The sequence below is a fragment of the Harpia harpyja genome, chromosome 18, assembly GCF_026419915.1.
Source record: "Harpia harpyja isolate bHarHar1 chromosome 18, bHarHar1 primary haplotype, whole genome shotgun sequence".
NCBI classification, from domain to species: Eukaryota; Metazoa; Chordata; class Aves; order Accipitriformes; family Accipitridae; genus Harpia; species Harpia harpyja.
In genome coordinates this window covers 4,884,776-4,911,081 of record NC_068957.1, presented here as the reverse complement: position 1 = coordinate 4,911,081, position 26,306 = coordinate 4,884,776, and the positions used below count along the sequence as shown (strand labels likewise).

The 26,306-nt window shown below is 38.8% G+C and overlaps 1 protein-coding gene across 1 annotated transcript in view; it reads right to left on the bottom strand.

Moving 5' to 3' along the window:
• COL4A6 (collagen type IV alpha 6 chain) overlaps positions 1–26,306 on the bottom strand; it is a 141,799-nt gene that overhangs the window by 67,277 nt on the left and 48,216 nt on the right. The window contains exon 4 of the mRNA XM_052813083.1: positions 25,285–25,368. Within this exon, the coding sequence (XP_052669043.1) occupies positions 25,285–25,368 (84 nt within the window). The remainder of the gene's footprint in view (positions 1–25,284; positions 25,369–26,306) is intronic.

The following is a 26,306-nucleotide window of genomic DNA, read 5'->3' as shown; positions in this document are numbered from 1 at the left end:
TCTCTGCAAGCAGTTTCCCCTACATTTTGCCTCCCATAGCCTTCCCAGCATGTTCCTGGCACTTCAGAAAGGTCTGAGCGGCTTTCCTTGCACAGGGTTCTGCTAAAAACAAAATTATCTGTTGGAACAGATAATATTAGTCAAGATTTAAAACTCAGATGGGAACCATTTGCTTATTCAAGATAGTAGATTTAGAACAAAAACTCTTCCCAGAGACCTGTTACACAGCAGAGCCAAGGGGAGTTTTGCAAACATGTAAACAATTCACTTTAAAGGGAAAAAATGGAGTCTGTGAATTCTCATCTACACATTGCTTGGAAATATACAGACCAAAGCAGAAGGAGTGGAGGGTAGTAGAGGCCTGCAAATCTACAAACATAACATTTGGCAGGATTCCAGTTATCTCCAGAGGCTGAAGCAGAGCAGGTCCAGGCAAAATTTTACTGCAATGCCTGATAACAAGAAGCACCAGTCAGTCAGTGGCTGGTTTACTAGGCAGTGTCAGAAAATAAATGGCAATTAGTAAAAATAACTTCAAACCAAAGTCAGGGAGAGAAAAAAATAGAAGATTTTTCATTTCTCCTAATAAGTGTTGCATATTGATCAAGATAAGGACGGAAATGAACTCTTCACCTACTTGAATTCCCACTGGCTAAGGTATATAGAATAAATGATTAATTCCAATGTTGCTTGTCATCACATAAATTGTATGTTTAAGTCCTTGGACATTTACTACGTGGCTGTATTAACACTCCAAAAAGCTTCATTCATTTGTTGGTATAAACCACACTTCCAGTCTGCTTAATCTTTGACAGACAGGTCTCATTGTCCCCAAAATCCCTTGCTACACAATACAACAAAGACTTAAATGACTCTGTGGGCCTGCCCTGCTACCCACACTGCTCTGCGCTTCCTGCCCATATATCCCTGGAATTCATGACCATGCAGATTACTAAATTACACACTAGGCCAGGGATTAAGCATGGCTCTTTGTATGGGAGCATCTGAGGTCTGGAAGAAGATTTTACCTGTCACGGTCTGTGCTCATTGGGCCTTGATGAGAGACAGAAGGAAGCAGTGCTGCAGAAGATCACAAACACTAGTGTGTGATAATCAGCGATCTGTATATGATGACAGGATAACCTGACTGGTGCTGTCCTGCGCACAGGTCTAGGGAGCTTTAGACAGACAATAACCAGCCCACTATTTCCAAAGCAGCTCAGCAGCTTCTTCCCTCTTAAAATAAAAGGAGAAAACGTTCCCTGTTCTGACAGACTGTGAGCCAGATAATGGCCTTTACTGTATCCAAGCAGAACTGAAATGTCTAAGGGTTAGGAATGTATCCTGCAGTTAAGCAAACATACCAACAAGCCAAAGGAAGGGGTATGGTAGCTCATCAGTTGTTTTAAATTAGCTGCTAATCAAAGCTGGAATTGCTTCTGATTGCTTTCAGAATGCTTAAGAGTTACATATCTGAAAGAAAAAATAAAACCAAGAAAAAAGGTCTTGAAATAACAACATAAATTTAAACACCTCAAGGATATCAAATACCTTTTATCCATATGTACATATAAAAGTCACATTGATTCTCACTTGAAAAATCAGAAGTCTTTAGTAGGCCTTAATCTTGATGTCTAGATAGGACAGAGGAGAGTAGTCTTTACTCAGTTGTAACTTACAGATGGCTAGCAACTCCAAGGTTTGGCTAAGTCTGTTTAGAAGGTCAGTAGTTAAAGAATTACTGTAGCCAGGACAGTATAATGATGGAAATCAGGAAAAATTGTAGGGAGAGACAGCACATTTTACAAAAACAAGTTGTTTGCCTTTTTTTTTTTTTTTTTTTTAAAAGATAGTAGATGTTACCATCTTGTTTGGTTTGTTTGGTTTCCTTCTTTTCAAACTATTCTTCATTTCAAACAGCAAATACTGACATCTTCCAGTTTTTACCAGTTATGTTGATGTAGCCATACTGGTCTGAAAGATGATATTGCATTTCTCATTGTATTTTGCACTCACTTGGAGCTCAGTGAATGACAGGAATTATCTAAGGCCTGAAAGATACAAAGTTCACAGTGTAGTCACTTTTATTAGTTTGTTTCAGACAGCAAACCCTGCTAACGAAATACACCGAGTGGGGACCAGTACACCACAATGCAGCGATGCTTTGGTTCAGCATCATCCTATTACATCAAAGAGTAGTGTTGCTACATGCCAACATGATGACATGTCATTTTAGAGGAACCAAAACTGCCTCAGATCTGCAAATAGCCTCCTAGCAGCTCATAAAAAATTGCAAACCCCCAGAAACCCTGGGAGGACAAGCACTGGAAGCGGATCTGGTCTGCACAGACTCAGCAGGACTCTTTGGAAGTTGCTGCCAGCGCTCCTTTTGCAGCCAGAACAGCCACTGTTGAGCTACACAAACTACTCTAAGCCCTTTCCCTAGAGCCATCAGCTAGGGAACAATCATTAGACTGCTGTTTGAGAAAAATAAGCAAAGCATACTTTAAACAAATAGAGAAAAAAGAATCCTCTATTGATCACTGCTACAAACTGGCTTTGTATTTCCCTTGTTCATGAAGTGACTCCAATTTCAGTTAAACCACAACTATCTGCAGCAATGTTTTTCCATAGGATATTTTTTTAAAGCCTCACACCATGCTGTATTTGCATAGTGTGCAATAAACCGTGCCCTCAGCCACACACATACATACCAGCCCCCTTCAGACGCTAGACTAAGTTGTTCATAAACCCCATAGGTATTTATAACAGCCTATCTTTTAGCCAGCAAGAACAGCAAAACAGTGTATATAAGTTAATGCATTCTCTGTATCTGGATCTCTGAATAAACATTCACTTCTGTGGAGTTCTAGATCATATGAAGACTCCAGTGTCTTTTCACTTACATCATTACAGACAAATAATGACTCCAGTGAAGTACAACCCTGATGTCAGAGACAGAAGAATCAGGCCCAATATGCATCACTCCTTCACTGCCATTGCTCTTGCCAACACAGCTGATCTTTGCTTGGCTGAATCAGCGTCAGCAGAAATGTTGTCTTACATGTGCCACTGGTTGGAAATGCCAGCTCTGCAAGTGTCTGTCGACCAAAGCCTAAGTGGAATCATGCAACTGAGGAAGGCTAAAGGGTAAAGGCTTAAAAGCAGAATAAAGGAAAAGGAATCTGAGAAATAAAAGAAGGGAGATAATGATAAGAAATACAGAGGAGGCACAGCTATACTGCCCACCTTCAGTTTGCAGCACAGACTGAAGAGTACACACAAGGGAAGCCCATAAAAGTCAACAAACAGTCCTACATGTAGGGTAAGGTGAAGTGTCTCAACTTCTGGTAAGGAAATGGACTGTGTCCTTGCTTGCATCATGAAACTAAGCACTGAGGATGTGCATGGGAGACTCTTGCTAGTTAGTTTTTATGTCAAATCTGGTGGCCACCTCCCTGCTTTTACTATTGCTCCAGATCATAAAGCCAAGAAACAGGCACACAAATGCTGAATGGCAGTTTCACAGGTGGTCATGGGAAAGGCAGGCTGCAGAACCTAGGTTTCATTTTCCCAGCTCTCACAGAGGATGTGCCCAAGCACAGGACTTGCATCCTGAACACTGGGATTTTGCTTGAGTCTCAAAAGCTGCATCATCTTCTCTTTCCTTTCCAGACACAAAATTTTTCTATTGACACAAGTAACATTGCAGTATCAAAGCTCTTATGTGTCAACTGGAATAACAGCTATTTTATCCTGGGGAAGTGAAATTAACTATCCAGAAACTTTGTCTTTGCTGAACAAAGAAAAGAAAAGAAAAATACATTTTCCTTGTCTTTGTGTTGCTGTATGCAATAGCAAGTGGGGAAGAAATCTGGGGGCACTTCTAGTCTTCAGATCATGATTTACCAGTATCACATCAGTATTACTTTGTTTGATAGCAGGGTTTTTTTCTCTTTGTCTATCACTACACCACTCTAGTGTTAACAGCTCATACTGTATTTGTTAAAGAAACAACTAACCATTAACACCGACTATTTTCTTTCCCTCTCCACTGAAGCAATATGTGAAGTGCATATCCTTTTCAAAATATCAGCAGCTTCAAAGGCTTTTTTTTGTATCTCCAAGTCCAGCAGCCTTCCATGAAAGCAAGAGAGATCAGATCCCCACCTGTATTTAGCACTTAGCAGGCCAGCGCTCAGAGAGACAATACTATCTTGAAGATATCATGCACCACTCGCTGTAAGTCTATCTCAATTTTGTGATCTACATACATTCAGCCATCCATTAAGGGTCAAATTAATGATCTATCTTTCTTTAAATTAAACAAAAGAATGCTAAAACTTGATCCGTGCTCTAATGATTAGAAATAGGACATTCCACAGCTTCTTGCGGTGTTTTTATGGCTCCTTAACTCTGCTGAGAGCCTGCATGCTCTGAGAGCACATTCACCTGGTCACATATGGACAGCTGTATGCTGCCTCATTCCACTCCCAGCCTAGAGTCACCTCGAGGGTAGAAGCCACTTAAATTTATGTGCTTGCCTGAATCAGACTGTACCAACATACTCTGAGACTCCTTCTCTGGCTCATGTCTTATCCTTCAACATTGTTTGTGTGTGTACTGGGGATCATTTTATTTTCATTATATTGCAGATCCATTAAATGGATCTTTAAACAGCCCTATTACATCTGCAGTGAACAAGAAGTCCAAATGCTCCACAGTTGAAAGCAAATGGATGAAAATCTAGATGTGCTCTGGTGTCCAGCTACAGTTTGGGACAGTTCCATGGTTTTGTCCCAGCTGTGTGCTTTTCTCCAAAAACCAGTAAATTTAATGCTTAGAAGAACAGTTCTTTGGTGCAGGGCTTTTTTTGTTGTTTATACAAAGTACAACTGATCCCGATGTGTAACTGAGGCCCCGGGCCCTGCTGTACTATAAATACTGAAAACAATCATCAGACCAAAGAAACTAGAGTCTTTGCACAAATGTTCCTTTTAAAATATGAACCATTTGGATGGTGTCTTCCAATTCTGCTGGAAATAGTATTTTACCTCCCACATTAATATAGCTGTTACAGGACAGATATATTTCTAATTTACTGGAATAATCTGATTCTTCTACAGAGATGGTATAAGAAATCTCTGTAGCAATTAGTAGTATGCAAGTTCAATGCAAGGAAAAAGTAATCAAGTGATAAGTAAGTAAAAAGAAATTGATTTAAACAAAATCTCTTTCACAATTAAATTTTCTGGTTAGGTTTCAGCACAGGAGTATTGGGAAATTCTGATATTTTAACACTGATATATCAAGAGAAGAGTATCTCAAACAGTGCATTGTGTGGCAAGAACCATAAAAATTAAACTAAGCAGACAATTTGTAAATATACTTTTTGTTTAGACTGGAATGCAAATTTTATACAGCACATACAACTCTTAAATCTTATCCAAACAAATCCAAGGGAAAAGAGATTTTAAGAGTACATACCTAAAACTGTAAGTTTCGTTTACTTCCAAAACTTGTGCAAAATATTTGGAAATTAATTTAAACATAGGGAACATTAGCTCAGAAAGAGTCACCAGAAAAAAGCAAAGCACATTATTAGTCATAACTACATCTCATTAGTTCTTCATCTTGCAGGAATAAGGCTCCTTCACTCTTGGAATACAGTGGTTAAAGCATTAACTCCGTAAAGCTAAAATCAGATCAAATGCTGTATGTTTAACAAAAAAAGAATAAACCCTGCTAGTTCTGACAAGCAAGTGGTGCTTGCTATGGTTTTGGAAACCCTCCAAAGTTTGTAACTTGAATAGCTAGTTGTGCTTAGAAAGAATTAGGGTAGGGAGTTTCTCATACACAGTGGCATTTAGGAGCAAGCAAAGGGCACTAGATCTTAGAAACGTGTGTAAATTTGTTCAGAGACCATTTATATTCAAAGCTGCCTAAGACCCCAGGCCACTGCACTCAAGAGAAACAGTTAATGTTCCTTTATGTTCACATCTCATGGTGAAGTGAGCAGATATTTGCTGAAGGTGAGTGCTGATCAGACAAGCTCTTGCTAGATTTGCAAAATGACTGGACAGCAGCAATGCTTCCAGTGTTGTGCAGACAGAGCGAGATTAGAGAGCACACTAAAAAACACTGGTGATGGCTTAAAACTAGTGCTCCCCAGTCTCTCTAACATAATGCACAATGTAGCAAGATTACACATAAATAACTAGCTTTCATTTTGAATAGCTATAGCTTTTGTTCTACGGATCAGCGAAGCTTTTCACTCACACTTTTGTATTTTAAAAAACGTTAAGGTTTTTACATGTTTCTTCAAGTGATACAACTGTTAAACACACAGGCAATCAGTGTTTCAACACCAAGAAACTGGATTATCCTCTGCAAAATAAGTTCAGGCTTTTTTTCTGCTTTCTGCCTAGTCAGTGAAACTGTTCTCACACCAGTCTCTACTTCTGGATATCAGATTACATATGTATAGTTACGGCTAAAGATGAAAAGGAAGGCTAGATCTACAGCCTCTCTTAAAACAAGAAAAGGATGCTTTACATACATAGCCAGCGTACCTGTAACACTGGTCCAGGACCCTGTTCGTTTACTTTTTTTTTAGATAAATCTAGAGTACCATCACTGAAGCCAGCCAAGTGACTTCATGCTAGCAACTGGTTTTTACTATTGTAAAGAACAGACCTCCAACAAAGCTAAACCAGGAGGAAACTCTGGTATTTCTCTGATATTTCTGATACTTGTCTATCTGAGAAGGGTAGGAATGCAGCAGAACCAGAGTGAAATCAAGATCTGGTATTCACCAATATTTTGTTAACCACAACTTTAGAAATGTACTTCTAGAACTGATACTTCTCCATTTAAAACTCTCCTGTCATATACTCACTAATTCAGTGAACTCTTAATCTTTAATTTGGAAAGCTGAAGCTTTAAGTTGGAAAACTTTCCTTAAGACCTCACTAAAACCCAGGTGTTCTGGATCTTCCCAATACAATTATACTATGAGGTGCAAAGTAAACAGTCTAGTCCATGTATAAATATTTAATAAGACGCTTGCATCTGGAGCAAAATGGAGCTAACTTAGTGTTCCCTATTTATAATGTAAACAGATTTGCATGACACAGTGTTAGTACAAACTTTCCTTGACTATAAACATTTGCTGGTGTATTTCACCAATAACGTAATGTATAGGAACAGAGGAAGGATTTACTCTGAAGAGCGCATGTGGATAAGATCCAATTTTGCAACCTCCTCTCACCTGACAGTGCCTTTTCCTGAAACTCTTGAGACAAGTTTCCTGTGCAACATGCTCCTTTCTACTGGCAAAGAGGAAAACGACCCCAGTATAAAGTCAATGGCAGACACCAAGAGAAGATGCGGTTGTGGTTCATGTATCCCCACACAAAACAGATGCTACCACACTCATGATACTCTGCTTGCTGAAGGACTGGCTCACCAGCCACTTCAAATAAGGACCTGCAAGTCAGATTTCTTAAAACTAAACAACTTCAAACATGTTCACTAACTGCCTGAAGAAAAGTTTGTTCTGAAGACCTAATCCTGCAATGTCCTGATTTCCCTCAGCTTTTGTTCATGTTTCCGTGTCTTCAGCGAGGCTATCAATGGCATGACCGGATTTGGGTCTGACTGACAACTAATGCAGAAGATGACACAAGCAATGGCAGGAAAAGCAGGCCATTTTAGCTTCCTTCTCCCACTCTTTGTATTTACATTGCAAGCTTGAATGTCTCCCTACAGCTCTTCTTATTGTTTACAACGCTGAGAACTCACATACCTAGAGACTCTCATTTCAGGACCTGAGTTAGAGTGCAAGCTGACTTAGTACCAGCACCTCTGGAAAGCTTCCCCTGAGCAACCTGGTTGTATTCAGCTATCAGTGTGGCCTCAACGCTATCTAGCTGAACCAGTTCCTATCTTTGCACAAGGGGTGACCATAGAGTGTATTGTCCTCAATGCTGTAGGGAAGGAAATAAAAAGAAAATGTTCCATGGTAAGAGGGAGAGTGACAGCAGAAGCACACACTGAATTGGCAGGGACATTCAACTGGGAGATCTCATCAGAATGCAAGAAGTGAGGAGTCCTTCCACTTACTGAAGGTGACTGGCACAACGGGCACTCCTTGGTCACTGTTTCTTCAGAAGAAATGAAATAGCTATGCCTCTCACAACAGGTCAGCAGAAGACCAATGATATTAAGAGAGCCAAATCCCACTACTATTGGGAACAAGGAACTTAATTCTATTCAATTTCAGAACCCTTCTTAGATAGTTCTGAAAAATCTCAGCCTAAAGTCACATTTGCTAAAGACAATTCAGATGGGACCAAGAGCAGCCAAAAATTTTGAGGTATTAAAAATGTACTGTTTCCTCCCAGAAGGAACTTCTCATTCCTGTGTTACTCTCCTTCAGGAAGAGACCACTGAAAGGTGAGTACAATACATTTCCTCTCCCATCTCTTGTATTAATTCTATTCATATTCTATAAAATCAGACCATTTTTGTGCAGCCTTGTGATTTGAGACAGGATGAAAAGACAGTAATTGTGCCAGAGCTTTTTCGCATGCAAATTTTAATATGCCAGAAACAGTAATATAGTAAAACCACACTGGCCATAGTGCTCCTTAACTTACCAAACACTGAAGAGAAGCAGCTTCTTTACAGGGGATATTACTATTGCTGATCTGTTGAGGGGATGGACAAGCAGCTACGAATTCCATGGAAGCATAAAATCTCATAACTCTCCTGTTCACAGTTTACTTTACATCTATTCTCAGGCCAACATTTCCACACATAAAATAAGTATGTGAGAACTTATTTAAACTCTTTGTTGAAGGGAATCAACTTACATTTAATATCCCAGAGGATTATTTTAAGAAATAACAAGAAGGACAGGCAGAAAGTAAATTATTTACACTGCCATGTATCTTGAACACGGCTAGTCAGCCTGCTGGGGATGGTCATTTACCATTCAAAAAGCCAATTTTTCACTGTGCGTGTGCCCATGATTCAACTTAGTTTCTAAAGTCAGGCCAGAAACATAAATTATAGACTTATCAGAACTGCAGCTCCCTTTTTATTAACAGAATTTCCATCTTCAAATAGGACCAGGCTCTTTGAGCTAAACTCCATCCATGTGCTCTGCCATTTTGAGTGGCAAACACACAAGATGGATCAACACTGTATTTTGAGTGTAGACCTGACTCCAGGTTGAAGCCTGCACTTACCTGGCATCCAAGCAGGCAGATGCACGTATCTGCCTAGCTGTAGGTTTTAGATAGGTTTGGGTATATGTCAAAGGAAAATACCATGCTCACTCCCATGCAACTTGGAAGGGACAGGTCCAAGGTCCTGGCCTGAACCATAAACCTCAACATTCCTTGCAGTTACATAGCACAACCAGTGCAGGAAGTAGAAGCAGTTGCAGGCCCTCTCTAAAAAACATGACTTGTATGAAATAAGCACTGATGGGATTTGTGAGCTACCTGTGTTCATGATAACCTTATCATAGGTGTGCCAAGTCACACACTGCTGCCTTAGGTAGTCTCTGACCTACGCTACTGAAGACAACTCAGACAGCCCTAGGATAAACAGCTGAGACCAGCAATAAAAGGAAGTGAAAACAGTCACAGAAACATGAAACGACTTTTCCAAGGTAACTTTTGCCAGGTCCTCTAAGAACTTTATGGCCATAGTCTGAAGAACTGAAAGCAATCTCTATTAACATCGCTGGCTACCAAGATAATAACTGCAGCTGTACTATTAACGGTGTGGAAACCGGTCATGTTTTCTTTTCAGTACCTTCACAATTATCAAATAGGGAACTATGATACTTGTTTGTGCTCACGTACTTACTAGGCAGAAGCCAGTTGTACCATATGCTTTCCAATATATAACAAAAAAGTTATTAAAAAAAAAAAAAAAATCCTACAAACAGGGCTTTAGGCTTCAAATCTATTAGGCTTTACTCATAAGTAACCCCAAAGTACGAAGAGGAAATGTGAACCAAATGCTGACCTTGTTAGTAAAGCATAAGTGAAAAAAAATTAATTATGTATATGCCAGACGGTTCTTATCAGAGGTAAGTCAGTATTCCTCAAGGATCTTTATTTTCCTTTGTCACAGTTATTTGTTTCTATGCCCAGTTAAAACAGAAGACATTTAATTAAGTACAGGATTATTTAACGAGGATGTTATTTTTTTAAATGAAACACACTCCCACTTCAATTTCCCTTGTGCCAAGAGATGCATTTACTGAAAAAGTGTAAGATGGAAGAAAAGAAAAAAATTAAAGACTGCGTAAACTGCATTTTCCTCCATTTTCCTCTGCAGGTCTTTAAACACTGAAACGTCATTGAAATGGATACAAGCACCACGATCACTCAGAAGTCATTAAGACATTTTATGAAATAACAACAAAAATCCCAAACCCATTTTGCAAGGGCAAGGAAACCACTTTTAAATGCTTCTCCTGATGTGCCACTGCAAGTCAGAGCCTGGGAACATGGCAGAATTGTGCTGCTCAGAGAGGAGGTCTGGAAAAGATCACATATCTGGAGGTTTCAAAGAAGCCTATTGCACAAGATGGAAGGACCATTCAAGCTTCACTAGCCTTGAGGGACACATAGCTTGCTTTTTTCTCCAGGGCAAACTACACTGTGATACAGTAAGACAGGAAAAAACCACAATGTTCCTTCCTTCTCACTGCCCATTCCTGTTTGTCCATCTGCTGAAGAGAAAATCTTCACCTCTTTGAAGTAATTGAACTGATCAAAAGTTTAACATCAGGAACTTGTGTATGTTTCTAGTAGCCAGCTCACAGGGCTGTGTCTGAAACCTCCTCCAAGGGTAATGCCCTGCACTGGAACTCGGTGAAGTATGATGGACACTGTTCTGAAATGCCACATCTACCCAGCACGGTCATAATTAAGTATAATTTGCAAAACAAATTAAGTCTTCATTTTGCAAAGGAGATCAGCTGTATAGAAATGCACTTCCTTCAGCTATAACATCCTGCCAACACTGTGTGTAGCATTCACACAGCTTCTTTTAAACAAGTGTGAAGAAAAATACATCGGGAGGTTTTCCTATTGAAGCTGCTTCCCTTATGCAAAATTTGCATAAAATGGCCCACATAAATGGTTGTTTGAGCAGTCATTCTTAGAACCCTGTAAGCAATTTGCTTTAAAGGTCTGAAAATTAAAATCCTGGCTTCCTTACAGATGACAGCAAATCCCTCAATAACACTAATGGAACCCAGCTTTCCTCTTCAGTATAGACTGAAGAGTTCATAATACCAGTAACAACAAAAGCATGCAACAGAGCAGAGGCACTGCTTACAGCAGATACTGTCTTATCAAATGAAATAAATCTAAAGACATGTAAATGTGGTACACCTGACATGCTTGTGCAAGAAAAAAATAATGCAGAATACGGCACCTACATTAACACTGTGGAGGAAACCCTGCCTGCTTTCTGTCACCCAGTGCACAAAATAAAGCCACTGTAAGCAGAACTATTATTCACCCAAATGTTCTCAGGAGTTAACATTCCGGCTGATAAAAAAAGAAGGGAATGGTTAGAATAGATTAGTTCAGGTTTTAGTCCTGATGTTAGAAAAACAAGTGAAGTTTAATTACTTCACTGCTCTGGAAAAAGTCTGGAGATAACACTTATGTCATTTATTGTTTCAAGAGAAAACATTAAATCTTAGGAAAATTTCCTTTAATGTCCCAGGAACACTGATCCAAGCCTACAAGGAACCACTGGGTGTCCTGTTGCTAGTTTTGTAATGCTTTGGATTTACAGCTCAAGTGCAGCTGGAGTTATACAGGGAATGACCACCTGCTGCCTTGATTTTGCATGCAGACTTTATTTATTTATTTTGAATTTGCTGTGAGACAGGCTGGGCTGTATTTCCACTGCTAAGGATATTCCAAAGGTTGATATCCTCCAAAAACATTTTGTACTGTTAAGAAGACGTGCCCTAATCAAAATGAGACAAGAACAACCTCTTCTGCTATCTTCTCATTCACATGTCTAAGTTTGGAGTGAAAACATATTCCAGAAGAATCAATTAACTATTTTCAGAGGTCTCTTATTAAGGAGTACAGAGTGCTAACTTTTTGGTGTTTTATTTCAGAAGATTTTCTATTAAGTCACCTACTTTCCTGAAAATACAGTTGAGTAACATATTTCTTAACTAAAACTTGAGAAAACTTATAACTAAACTAATTCTCATGGAGTGAAAGAACTTAGGAGCACCAACTGTCTCCTGTATGTTTGTAACTGCCCTGCACTGCAGGACTTCCCCCATCTCAGCTGGGATCCTCAGTCATTAGTCATCATAATAAAAGAAAGGCCACAACAACATCATGTAGGTATTCAGAATGGCCAACACAGTAAGTATCAAGGGAAATCAAGCTTCACAAAGAAGCCTGTTCACAAAAAAACTGTTTAAAAATTTGCTAGAAAATACCCATTACCTATATTTCTCATATAAGAATATCCTGATTTACATTGCAGCTGTTCACAAAGTGTGATTCATGATGACAGAGTAAGCAGTCCTCAGTATATTTGTGGAACTACATTAAACAGTGTTTCCAATGAAAAGATTACTGATAAGCATGCACTGTGATTCACAGGAAGGGCTGAGGGTAAGCATTACTGTACCACTCGAAATAATTGGGAGCTAGTATGCTGTACATCTCCCAGGAAGTATCTGTCAAAGTATACAAGCTATAACTTCTGCGCTTTTGAGAGTGATGTCATTGTTCATCTGTCCAAACCAGCCATCACTGCAGTTAAGGGTTCAAGTTACAAATAATAAATTCATTATAAACAAACCAACCTCCCCTCCTTTACTGAACAGGATTATTTATGAATCTTGCAACTATAGGGGGGGACAGGATGCCCAGATCCAAGACACTTCTTTGGTTCTATGACCTACATTCATTATGTCTAACACACAGGTACAGTCTGAAAATATGCTATATAGAGCAACTTTGCCTTGCAGAGCACGGGCTCTGCGTGTACACTCCAAGAGCTTACCGTTCTTTTACACCAGAATCTATTCCCTAAGTGTAGCAGTTTGCACAAACATAGCTATGGCAAGAATATACTGGCTGATGTATTTGCTATTTTTTTCCACATTTATGAATTTTGATTGTGTTTTTGGAACCTGACAAGAAATGGAAATACCCAGACACGCAAGAGGCAGATGTTGCCCGTCTGGCAATAGAGATATGAGCAGAACAAATTTGGTGTTGAAGTGGATTTGCCACTGTGCTAATATATACCCCAGCTTCAGGAGCAGGTGGACAGAACACAGCTCAACTAAACAGCAGAACAAGTTCTGCTATACTGTTCCAGCAGAATATTATGGATGTGAACACAAATCTAAGAGATCTATCTTAAAAGATAACAGCTTTATAGAACTTTGAAAGACAAAATTAAGTGCAGAATTGCATCACCCTTAGCTTTAACACTAGGTACTAAAAAATTCTTCATTTACTGTACACTGAAAATTCAGCACATGCTGAGTCATTTTATTAGAGAGCTTTCTTTGATCATTTAAAAAAAAGTACAAGAAGCTTTGAGTCAACCAGAGATTTCTTTTTAATAGTCCTTCGAAAGTTGTGTATCATTTGTACTGTATTTATTATGGATTACACCCAGACATTTTTAAATTACTTTGACTTTTTGTTTATTAGTTTTGGCAACACTCTGACGTTTTTAAAAAAAGACCAAAAAAAAAAAATCTTTCAAAAGTCACCCATTATTAATAAGGGCATTTGTATCTAGGCTACTTTTCAGACTACTAAAATGTTCCTTTTTCCAAAACAAGTAACTGGCAGAGATACCTGGTACAACTCAGGTATCCCTTTCTTGTTGCAGTTCACACCTTCCCTCCAAGTTTTCTATGTTGGCAATTTCCACAGAAGGTCAAAGAGTATGAAATATATCACCCAGAAAATCAGCTTAACATTAGATAGTTGTGAAAATATGCTTGTTTTATCTAATGGATTTGTAACTTATTGCAGAGCAACAGCTAAAATGTCCCTAATCAACAGCCTAAAAGAAGGAGACTGGCAACCACCTGAGTTTTTCCTCCTGTTTTTGCAGAATTAGGTGGAGGGAAGAGTTGATACTCTTCTTTCTTTATCTTGTTTTACCAGCACCTCTCTTTTTCCACACTTAAACTTGGGAGTCTTTCATACAGGATCATTTAGAAAACGCCATTTTCCCCTCAGCCATGCTGCACTCTCATTCCTACACAGAAGCTCAGAATGCACCATCCTTGCACACTGCTCCCGCCTCTTTCTTAAAGGCTATGTGCTCCACCATTTAATAGCTATTTTTATACAATTTATGCTTATACCCAGATTCTCAGCCAGACCATTCTGTATCCTGCATGCTATTCATTTATCTCATATTCCTGCTATGTTCTGTTATTTGGATGCCCCTTTATTTGTCCAAAATAAAGCCATCATTCCCTTTTCTTTTTGGTCAGATCTCCTATGCGAGACGCCTATTGTGGTAACGATCCCTCGTTTTTGTTTCTTCCATCTTCTTCACCATCAAGTGTTTAGAAAATCACCCCTGACATTTTCCTGGACACCAGCAAGCATACATGTTCCTCATTCACAAGGAGACAGCTTTCCCCTTTCTCCTTGCCTACCATTCATGAACAAGATATAGGCTATTTGTACCAATCTTGCATTTATTCTAATAATCCCTTGTAATGCTGATGAAGCTTAGTCATAGACTAAGATTTTCAGTACTTCTTTTTTATTTCCCAAAATCACTGACTTTTCAGTTCTCAGATGATCAGCAAACTGTTCCCTCTCATTTTTCCATGACCCTAGAGTAATTCCCACCTACTCACAGACAAAATAGCCCATTGAGGAAGTCATCTTTTGTTTTAAACTTACCAGACTGTCATACAGAGGGATCAGGTAACACACTCCAGAATCCTCCAGATGATTCTAAGCAATAAAAACTAATTTTGAAGTAAAATTTTTTGCACCAATAATGCATACGTGGCATTGTGATTCAGATTCCCTTTCTTGTTTTTTTCTTCTTGTATTACCTTTTCCAAATTCAGAGAACGCCTGGATATTTCCATTAAAGGCACAAGAGGTGTTATATACCAGAGTCAAAAAGAAGCACTAACCTACAGTTACTTCACAGGTCCTACTCTTTTTTTGCTGCAGGTATACATGTCCTCTTCTCTTCTGAAGCAGGGAAAGTATCTCTAAACAGCTTATCAACCTCACTCACCATGGAAATATGAGAAATGTCAGGATGTTCTCCTATCTTCTGAAATCTACGATTTCCTATCAGGAAAAGCTGCAATTCACACCAAAAAAACTGCACATTTTTTCCAGAAAACAGGGGTTGACAGTTAGCCTGGGGGACCCATGCATTTGGGTTTACTTCCAACTAATTGGCACTACAGCCGCTTTTACCACTACAAACAGAGTTTTGCCTGGTTAACCATCTTCATTGTGTGCTCTATCTGGCTGCAGGCTCCATGACTGGCGTACTTCCTGCCTATCTGTTGCCTAATTAAGTTTGCTTTGTAGTAATCCCTGCTGTCGGCTGTTTTCCTGGCTCATGAATTGGCTCCTAACCTGACTGTCGGCCAAATCTCTTAGAACTGGGCCTTGCTCATAGATTGGTTCTGTGATCCTTCTGTTTCTGAGAGGCTGACTTACTCAAGAGATCACACTGAAAATCTCTGTCACACCTTTCACTTACTGCCAACTGAAACTCTTCAAAAAAGACTTGTTTCTGCAAAGGGCACCTCTTCTCATTTTAAGAAGCTTAAAAAATAATTAGTACCAGGAATATTCTGAAACAATCACACTTAATTAGAAGGTGGGCAAGTTTGGGGATGGGGTGAGAGGAGAGGGTTATGAAGAACACAAGGTATTAAAGAGAACTTAACCTGGAGAAAAAGGCTAAGACACAGTCCAGGTGGCAAATTCCGTACATGAATGATACAGGATGTGATGGAAGAAAATGCCAGTTGGGTAATTGCAGGGCAGGATATAAGTTACCCCTTCTTGTCTGTTAACTGCTTGGAGAGGAAAGGCAAAGTCTTGTGCCATTTCTCAAATGTAAGAGGGCATTAATCATCTCTTTTCAACTGAGACATCATTGCAGGAATCATCAGACAAAATCCTACAGCTTTTCTTAAGCAAAAGCCCAACTAGACATTCATATGTTCCAAAGACTCACGTTAACATCTGCTTTTCCTGTCCTGGGTGAGACACCAGTGAGTTTGTCTTTCTACAGGAATTGTTAGTTGTCTTTCTGACGGCAAGGTGAAGTGGCTGATAGAAAACAATTTTAAGAACATTTACAACTCTTCACCTACTGTAAATAAACGAATGAACAAGAGAAACTGAAGGGTCCGTGTTAGTCCTGTTCTAAGGAGTTATATGGCAAGTAAAGCATCATGGATTTGTCAAACACTCCATTCTATAGCCAAGAAGGACTTAATAATTTTTATAAAGAAAAAATTCGGATAAGCGGATGTTTTTACTCTCCAATATTTAGGAAGCAGGGGGGGTTACTAGGAAACTGTTGTTGAACTCTCTGGTTTGTCCATACGGACCAAGTCGGTAGCACAACTTGTCATTTTTGGTCTTGGAGAAAGTGCCACAGATACAAAGCTAGAACAGAAGGCCAATCATGGCAAGGCTCCAAAGAGGGAGAGAGAAGGCTAGTCTGGTTCCCTCTTCCCATCTGTCTATACACATAAAATGAAATCAGTGGGAGTGACAGCATTGGCTTCAAGGGGAACAGTACTTTACCCACCCAGATTTACCAATGGTAGCCGTGGCAGCTTGTGTAAGCAAGAAATTATAAAGTACCTATTCCCAGGGCAGCATGCCTGAGCCCTCAGCTCCCAATGCCAGCATCAGAACAGAGAGAATCATGGTTTACTATGTCTTCAGATGAGGAGGACATATCAAAGTACACAGCAGAGCAATCTGACTCTGCCATCAGCTAACCACGTGACTTTCAGTAGTCATCTCAGCTTAAATCCATACCACTAACACCTCACTTTTGAGAAGCTCAATTTGAGAAAAAACAGAGACTTTTTTTAGGCTAGAAAGGAGAAACAGAAAAGACAACCACTTGGTATAGTGAGACTACGTAACTTCTTCTCAAGCTAAGACAAATCCCAGCATTGTAGGATGCAGCAAGGAGCTTTTTAAATGCTCCATTTGCTCCCAAAACACTGGAAAGACTTTAAAATCCTGGGTTGCAACTCACATGAAGCACAGTTACTTGAACAGTGACAGATACTTCTTTGCCAGGCTTTTCCAAGCCATCTGGAAGTGCTCTATGGAGCGCAGTTTGAGGACCCATGTTCTGGCTGATTTCAAAAGTAAACACAGGTCCCCACTGCAATTACAAAATACACTGCCCTTGCAGGCAGATTTAGAAACAGTTTCAGGTCACAGAGTCACCTCAGCCACCCTGGTGATACAGCAATGCTACGGTTTCTCGTTAGTTTTGAAAGCTGTGGAAATTTTCTTTATGGGATATGTTTCCTAGAATATATTTAGCCTCATTTAGTGCACACGTCCTTTTGGCCAAACTGCAAAACGAATCATGGAAACATGATTTGCTACCAAAGACTCCTTGGTTAGCCTGCTTAAGTACAGTTGTTCACCCTTACTGAATTCTACGACGTCTGTAAGATAAGCTGGATGCCTGTCCCCTCGAGAAGTCTTCACAAATGTACTTGAGATTATAAGAGATGATGTAAGACTGTACATATGAACAGGTTTGGTCTTGATACCCGTTGCATAAGGGATACTTTCAAATGCAATGAGATCTGTTTTATTTATGTTGTTTTAGTTAGTATATGGTGCGGTTCTCATTAGAGGGCTAGGCTCAATGTATTTAGGTTGGGTCAGGAGGACATGTACAATAATTGCTTAATGCCGCATTTGGCAAAGTTAGTTTTATTACTTAAAAAAAATAAAAAAATCTTGGCAGTTGTTAAAAAAGCAGCTGGCGTGTAAGTTGTTTGACTTAACTATTACCTCATTTTCTCTCAAGATATTGCCAAAACTTCTTAATGACAGAGAACAGATGGTCAACATTTTTCAACGTTACAGATAATCCTCTTCCCAAATCAAATGATGGCATTTTATTTGTTTAACCAGAAGGAGATTTGAACAAGAATTAGACATCATTTACATATATTCCATGACCAGTATTTACTAAGGGTGAAAGTACTGCAATAGTGTCAAAACTGCAACACATCAAAATAATTTAAAACAAAGTATAGCTCTTACATTCACATTTGGAGGAGAAGGGTCTGGTTGCTGGCTGATTGCTAGTGCTCAGAAGCCTTGGTACACAGCAGCCTGCCTGCCTTCCTAAGCTGCTGTGCACATTCAGTTACACTGCAGTCAGTCTACCTTAGAGTTCAACCTAAGATATCACACAATCAGCTGGTATAGAAAGAAGGATGAGGAAAGGAGAGAAATCGGACAGGCTGATGAAGTCTCTTACAAGAGGTTGACATATGCAAAAGTCTAAGATCTTTCATCTTCAGATATAACTAAAAGACAATAAAAAGTCACAAAGAGATGAAACACAGAAAAGCAGGTCAGGACAACAGTTTATAAGCAGTATTTCCAGATACCAGTCAGAAAGGAGACTATAGCTTCTTCTGCTGTAGCCAGAAGAAAGTGGTGTGAATTGTTGATGTGTAGACAGGAAGGAAATGGAGATATTGTATTATAACCACAAATTGGTTATAACCTGGCAGGAAGAGACAAGTCAAGGATGGCATCTAAGACAGCGGACTGATTAAAAAGATGCTGGTGTTGATAATAGCAAAGAGAACAGGAGGAAAAGGAAAACTTCGTTAAAAACAGGACATTAGCTTCTGGCACTGTTGCATCTAAGGTGACAGCGAGCCATTTGTAAAGACATTTGTACAAGTCTGGTGGGATGTACAGCTGATGGCAGAGGGAGACAAAAGGAAAACAACTCACTATATTAAGAAAGCTAATGAATAAACAGAAAAATAGAAGAGAGGAATTGTGAAAGCCAAAGGAGGGAAAAGTACTGAGGCCTAGCATGTCTACCAGATCTGAGCCCCTCAGGTTTGGATACAAGACATTAACAAAGTATTTTTGGGGAACACAGCACAGTAGTTGGACTTGAGGTTGCCTACAATGCAAGTGGAAAGGAAGAACCTACAATAACAGTTGGAGAAGCCTGGAAGTGAAATCAGAAATTATGGCAAAACATACATGTAGTCTAGACCAAACTTTTGGCTTCTTTTGCAACAGGAAAAAATAATTGGCTGTATTTATTCTAAGAGGAAGGATCCTGGAGAGAAATCTTTGGGTGTAGGTAACAAGGAGAGAAAGCCAGGAAGCATGGCTTCACAGATTGTTTTAAACTGGATGGTGAAGAACTCACCCTAGAATTAAGCAACATTTCATTCCCACCTGAATTATCTAACCTCCTTTTCTGAGCTCATACTAACTAGAGAACTGATTTCGTGTTCCTGTATATGAATGAAGTGGTATTTGCTACTGTATACTGTCTTGCTTGACCAAGCTTAAACATATTACAAGAACTAGTGACTACGACCACTGTTCAATGGCCAACATTTCTCAAGAACTACTATAATGCAATAATCCCTCCTTCTCTTGGATGTGAAAAGATCTTTATAAAAATAACTATGTAATGATCCCAGTATTACCTCCACCAGACTGATTATCCACAGTTAGTACACTAAGACAACATTTAGAACTGGTCATATCTTGGCACTGTCAGTTTGAAGGAAATGTCAACATCTCATAGTCTGGTTCAATTTTAATTGGTATGGTGGGCTAACCAGCAGGCCATGGATATCGAAATGGCATCACTACTTCCTACAGTGCTTGTCAAGCCAGGTAGTAGGAAGCCACATAGAAACAGAGAGAAGTTTGAACCAACAGCTTAGCAGAATTTTGTCTCCAGCAAGTATGTTTGTGTAAAACACTTCTGCAAAAAAAATTAATTTTGTTGAGTCGACACTTCCAAAGAAACTGTGTTTCATCAGGAAATCCCTAAACTGTTCCAATTAGAGTGCTTAACCAGCCAAAGCAGAATTCAGCAAACATTATTAAAAAATACAAGTTGTAATTATTACAATTTCATAGCAAAGAAATGTCAACCAATCTTCAACTAATTATCACAAGAGAGGCACTTTGTACACCCAGTATTAAGTTGAGGGGATTAGCTCCAGACAAAAGTTAATCTAAGATCTCTTGCCAATGCGACATTAGTTTATGCTAGATAACAATTAGATTAAATCATCCAAAGTTCTGACCTCAGGTTACGCTGTTCAGTGCATGGATGTTGGGGATCTGTCTATCTTTTCTAGCTTGTTTGATCTGCAGTAATTCTATCAAAAACTCTTTGATTGCTCACAGATAATTTACACTACATTTACTATCATAATTTTAACTTCAGAGAAAACCTGTGGAATCTCATGTATCTCTGGGTACACTAGTCTTTAATTCAGATAGTGACTGCATTTTTGAGCAAAATCTCTCAATCTTACTCAATCCCTCCTACTTACTGTGCTTTGCTTCAGATAGCAGTGTAGTCTTGGAGTACATAAATAGGGTTTCTTTTGAGTGAGGCTAGGTCAGGAGATGGGCTCCACAGCATACCTGATGCACTCCAGTGGTCCTTCACTTCATGGGACCAGACTCAATTTAGTGCAAGATGTCTACTATATCCTCAGAACCAACTACCTCTTTCTACAGATACCCTCTTTTCCAACCACACCAGTTGCTAGAAATAGCCTCTGTGTGGATTTTTTCTGAGATAGGAAAGAGGTTCTATAGTGCCATTAATAGTTTTCTAATTGATCATATCATCATATTTCAATGGGCTTTAAAGAACACATGATGCATAAGAAATATATATATTATATTACATGATCACATATTACAGGAAAAAATTAAATATAATTGGTAACATCACATTCTCCTAACTTACAGCAATTCTAAGCTGTAAAAGCTGCCTGGGACACAGTCTCTGCTGAGTAATTTGTGGAGCCTTGGAAACAATTTCTAAATTTTTTTTCCCTTGGAATTCTTTTTTTAGTGGGGGAGGTGAGGACAGGACTTAGACAGAATGAAAAAATGAAAGATTAGTATCAGCTGAAGAGCTCCAGCACATGTTGAGCAAAGTTTAAAACAAACCCTAATATTGTTATAAATTCCAAGATAAGTGAACAGGCATCAGGAGAAGGTATACATGCAACAAGCACTGTGTCTGCTAGTTTATCTTTGTGAGTGTTTGAAAGTAGATGACAGTATATAAAAACAAAAAAGCCAACACTATCATAAACAAATGCAGAATGAGCTGCAAAGATGAAATGGTGCAGGCCGTCTACTATTTAGTGCTTCTTGAAACTCTTCAAATAGGGAAAATGCCCTGCTGGTTACTGTTGACTTATCTGCAGTGCATTTCTTAGAAAGACAGCCATCAGTACAGCATAAAATTTTCTAAGGGTGTTATCCCTGCCCAAAAACTGTGGATAAAACAGTGAGAAAGGGGAGTGAAAAAACATTTTTTAAACACAATAATTTCTTCTGACAGTCCCAAAAATACTCTAGATGTAGATCACTCACCTGCACTGGAACTATACATATTAGAAATCCAGCTTTTCACTATATAGAGACTAGCATCAGAATTCACATTCACTTCCTCACTTACATTATAATTTAATACGGCTGCTTTTTCTACCTTCCCTCTTATACTTCATAGTTTAATACAAAGCACTTTTTCTACCTATCAGTTGTTGTTCTGAAAGAGGACTGTATGTAAGACTTGTATGCAGAAGTGGGTTCAATAAGTGCAAATTTGTGTTCAGACTGTCTCCCTTCCCAAAAAGATAGCATGCACCAGTGTACATTTAGGTACCTCCACTATCACAGCAGACTTCCTTTTAAAATTGCCTTGTTGTACTAGTTTGATAGCTGGTATCTCAGCTGGCCAGAAGAATGGGAGTAAGGACAGAGATTTAGAAGTCCCACATATTCACCTAGAGACTCTAGCTGTGTGTAGGGGCTCTCATATTCTCTGTGATGCTACCTGGCATTTCCTTTGCACAGCATTATGTTAGATTTCATATTAAAGTCCGTATAAGTTCTAACAATGCAGTTTAGGGGAACTGAACAACCATATCCAAAATTCCTAGATTTATAACTGGCCAAAATCAGTTTGGTGGGCTTCTCTTGCTGACATATAAGTTTAACTAGATACTTTCTTGCGCACTTAAATAGTAAGAGCCACAAACTCAGTTTAATCTTTTCATTTGACCTCTGAGAAAACCTCCAGAAAAGGTCCTAGGTGGGATCTTTCAGTGAAGGTAACACTTCTCCACTAAGAACTGGACTTCTGCACAAATCACTGGACCATTACCCATGAATCTTTACAAGGTAAGAACTGATAAAGAGGGGAGAATAGTTGCAATGTGGCCCAGGAGTTTTGCCATTGAATTACATAGAGCCAGGCTTTTCATTAACTTAACATTAGATACAAGGACAAATTCTGAATCACTGGCTAAGATGAAGGATGCTTCCATAACAGATTTCTTCTTGTGCAGGCTTCATAGTAAATTGACTTCACTGAACAGACTAAAATGGGTACCAGCTAGCATTATGGCTTTTCGAAGTTAACGCAAGCCATTGGGACAACGAACAGAAATGAAATTTTGCTCTTGTAGATGTGCCTTACCACTTTGCTAGAACTCCTTAAGTGGCTGCTAGACAAACATTGTACCACCCTTCCTTCTAAAAAGAATCCCAATCTATTCCACAAAGAGCTGACTGACTTTATAGAGGTTAGTCTTCTACCAAGCTCTGTCTTAAAGATAGGGAGGTTATACTTGTTTTCTTTTCTTTTCTTTTTTTTTAATATATCTTGCACATGCACTAACAGTCTATATCAAAAACAAGAACATGGGGACATGGGGGTTCTACTTGCCTACATCCTATTTCTAGAAATATCTTTCACTAATCAGGTAGTGGGTCTTAGGGACTTTTGACATTTTTATTGCCTAATTAAATTTTTTAAAGTATCTGGTCAGAAACAAGTTCATCACAGCTTTATTTGATCAAAAGTGCACACAGGGAGGAGGACATTTAAGGACACTGCCTATATTATTTTCATTGAGCTGTCAGCTTATTGTCATTTTTCTTGTGCTTTTTAGCTATTTCTTTCTTTTAAAAAGAAAACTTAGCTTTATTCTGATCTGGTTAATTGTGCAAAATTGACAGCTGAAACATTTTTTTAAACAAAATATGGATTCAGGGCATTGGCAAAGTCCCATCTCCCATTTGCCTGTTCTGAACTTAAAGGTTTTGCAGCAATGGAGGAGAAGCTAGGCAGGAAGCCAAGGAATTAGCCTCAGGGTGTACAGTCTCCTCCAAGAAACAAGCTGTGCTGTAGGATACATAATCACACCATCCCCTTTCCCAGTTCAGCCAGTCATCTCCTTATCCTTTGGCATGGCAGGACTCCAGTAGCTGCCTGCAGATGTCCAAGAAGGTGTCAGCAGGGCTCAGCATGGCTTGATGGAAGTAGTGTTGTAAAAGGGAAAGATTACCACTTCTAGCAGACAGTTTACTCCATGGACAGGTCTCAGTAGGATGGAACACGTGTTTGAAGGACTGAAAATGCCTACCGATACAGGTCACATAAGAAACAAGCTAAAAGCCAAATGAGTTCTCAGGTCAGCAATGAAAACAGCCTAAAATCTTTGTGACATCTTAACAAAAGAGATGCCAAGAGCTCAAACTGCAAGGTCAACAGTGTTGTGGCCAGTTCAAACAATCAACTTGAACCCCGGGAATGTAAAGAGACAGAAGAATGATGCTCATTGGTCTCTAAAGGTCAAAGCATTTACAGGATATTTTGTTCCAGAACCAAACTAGGTCTGTCCCTTGCTGTATATAATCACAAAAGGTGTTGAGTAATTGACTTTAGCTCATATTCTAGGCTATGTCGAGAACTTACTTGCAAAGTTCTTCTGCTTATCTGTTTAGACATGTTTTCACCCTGCCACATGATGATTTGAAAGAATTTTTATACTTCCAGAGCAAACACATCATCAGTTATCAATTAAGAATTCATGCTCAAGTCTGTCTGCAATTAAAGAAACATTTAAGCCCATGCTAACGATCATTTCTAAATAGCAACATTTTCCTAAGTTCAGTCCTAGAAAGTGATGCCTTGAATTTACCCATATGGTGTCACTGAAATACACAGGGAAAATAATCAGGATTGCTAGTGTTTAAAGAAGACTTAATTTCTTTTGTTTTCCCTCAGAGGATGACTTTTCAATGATTTCAGCAAGAATAACTGCTTTATTAAACAAGACAACCAGTATTATTTCCCTTCTCCTTAAGCCCTTCCAAGTTAATTCTTCAAGTACCTACAATGCAGCTCTTTCCTCCTTTCATCTCCATAAACAAAATCTATAAGATTAATTTTGATACATGCTAAAATACTTTAGAGTCCTTAAGAGAAAATATTAAGTAGATGGTGTCTGGGACAAAAATTAACATTGTAATTGAAGGCAGAGTGAAGTCAGCAGCTCTGCATTACCCTGAGATAGGAAATAACCAGCTGCATTAAAATAAAAGTTATAACCTTTCCATACAATTAAAAGAAATTACAAGATTTTTATAGAAAACTTGCTTAAACATTTGGTTGCTTCAAATGCAGACTTCAGAGAGAGAGCCTTTAGCTAAACAAAAGACTTTCTCAAAGGGAAATGCTTAGATTCATTCAGAGTTATTGTTCCTTCACAAATACCAAAGTCAAAAACACTTCCACAAACAGAAGCTATTACAGTAAGGACTGGGCAAAATCTGTACTGGAAGCCCACACTACTTTGATTTTCCTTTTTAATTTTTATAATCTACTTAAAAACCATCTGAATTTTATGAACTAAGGCTCAGATCACATAAAGAAATGAGATTCCATTGAAGACTCATTGCAAAACTAGCAATTTGTAAACCTTTAGAACAGCTTGTGAAACCTTGGCCAGGGACATTTGAAATGCAGCTGGTCTTCATCATTTCTCTTGTTTTATAAGATCATTAGATTGCGAATTACACATATGAAGTTGGGGTTTATTTATTTATTTATAAAAAGATTGATAAGAGACACAAGGGCTAGCTGTATTAGTGAAAACAAACTTACCCGCGCACCCTTCTCTGGAAAACATTTGCATCCAGCACTGCAATCACGGCCCCCACATGGTCCACTGTAAGACTTCTTTCCACCCTTTAAAAAAAAAAAAGAAATTAGAAAATTGAATTTCATAACTATTTGTCACCTGAAGATCTCCTTTAATTAAAACGGTTTTTTTCAGCACTTTTCACATATGTTACATTTGTCATGTGAATTTGCTGGGAAATAAGTGGCAAAATATAGTTACATATTAATTTCTCCATAATTGGGTCATTTTCAGAATCACCAAATAGGCAGAAAACGTTGGTTTAGAAATCCTTTGAGGACAAGTTAATTTACACAAGTTGGTGCTATTCTGCAAGGTGATGAGTGCTCTCTAGGGCTACCAAAACCCATAATAATCAGAACTTGTGCCTCAGCCATCCTGCATACCCAAGTAGCTCTACATCAGTGAGAACTACCAAGACAAATTTAACTTTGTGATTCTTGCACATTTCTAAGAGCAAGAAGCTGCACCCCCTGGGCCACAAGAACAGAGAAACTCCTGGATGAGAGAAGGTGGCATTTTTAACTAAGAACGGATGTGCAGGGAAGACAGTAGGAAACCACTGTGGATTTGGAATTAATCTGAAAATATATTCTGAATTTGCCACACTAGCATTAGTTATTTCAAGAATAATTACAATATTTATGCAAATCTGAAGTCCCCATATGACAAACTTAATTCACAGCTAATACAGATTGTGACAGTACATGAAAGTCAACTACATGAGTTTAGTTTAGTGAGCTTGACCTACTCTCTCCCACACTCAAGGCTTGAAATACTGGGCTGCCAAAAGCCCTGCAACACTACTGACAACACCGTAACAGTCCTGGAAAAAAGTTAAATTTAACATTGTAATTTAGCCACTCGCTAAGAACACCCCTCTCTAAGGAAACTGTCTTTCACTGTCAAGGGTGCTTAGGTACAGTCCCTAGGTTTTAGAACTCTGAATGGAATAAAAATTTAAGCTCCTCATATCAAGGTGACC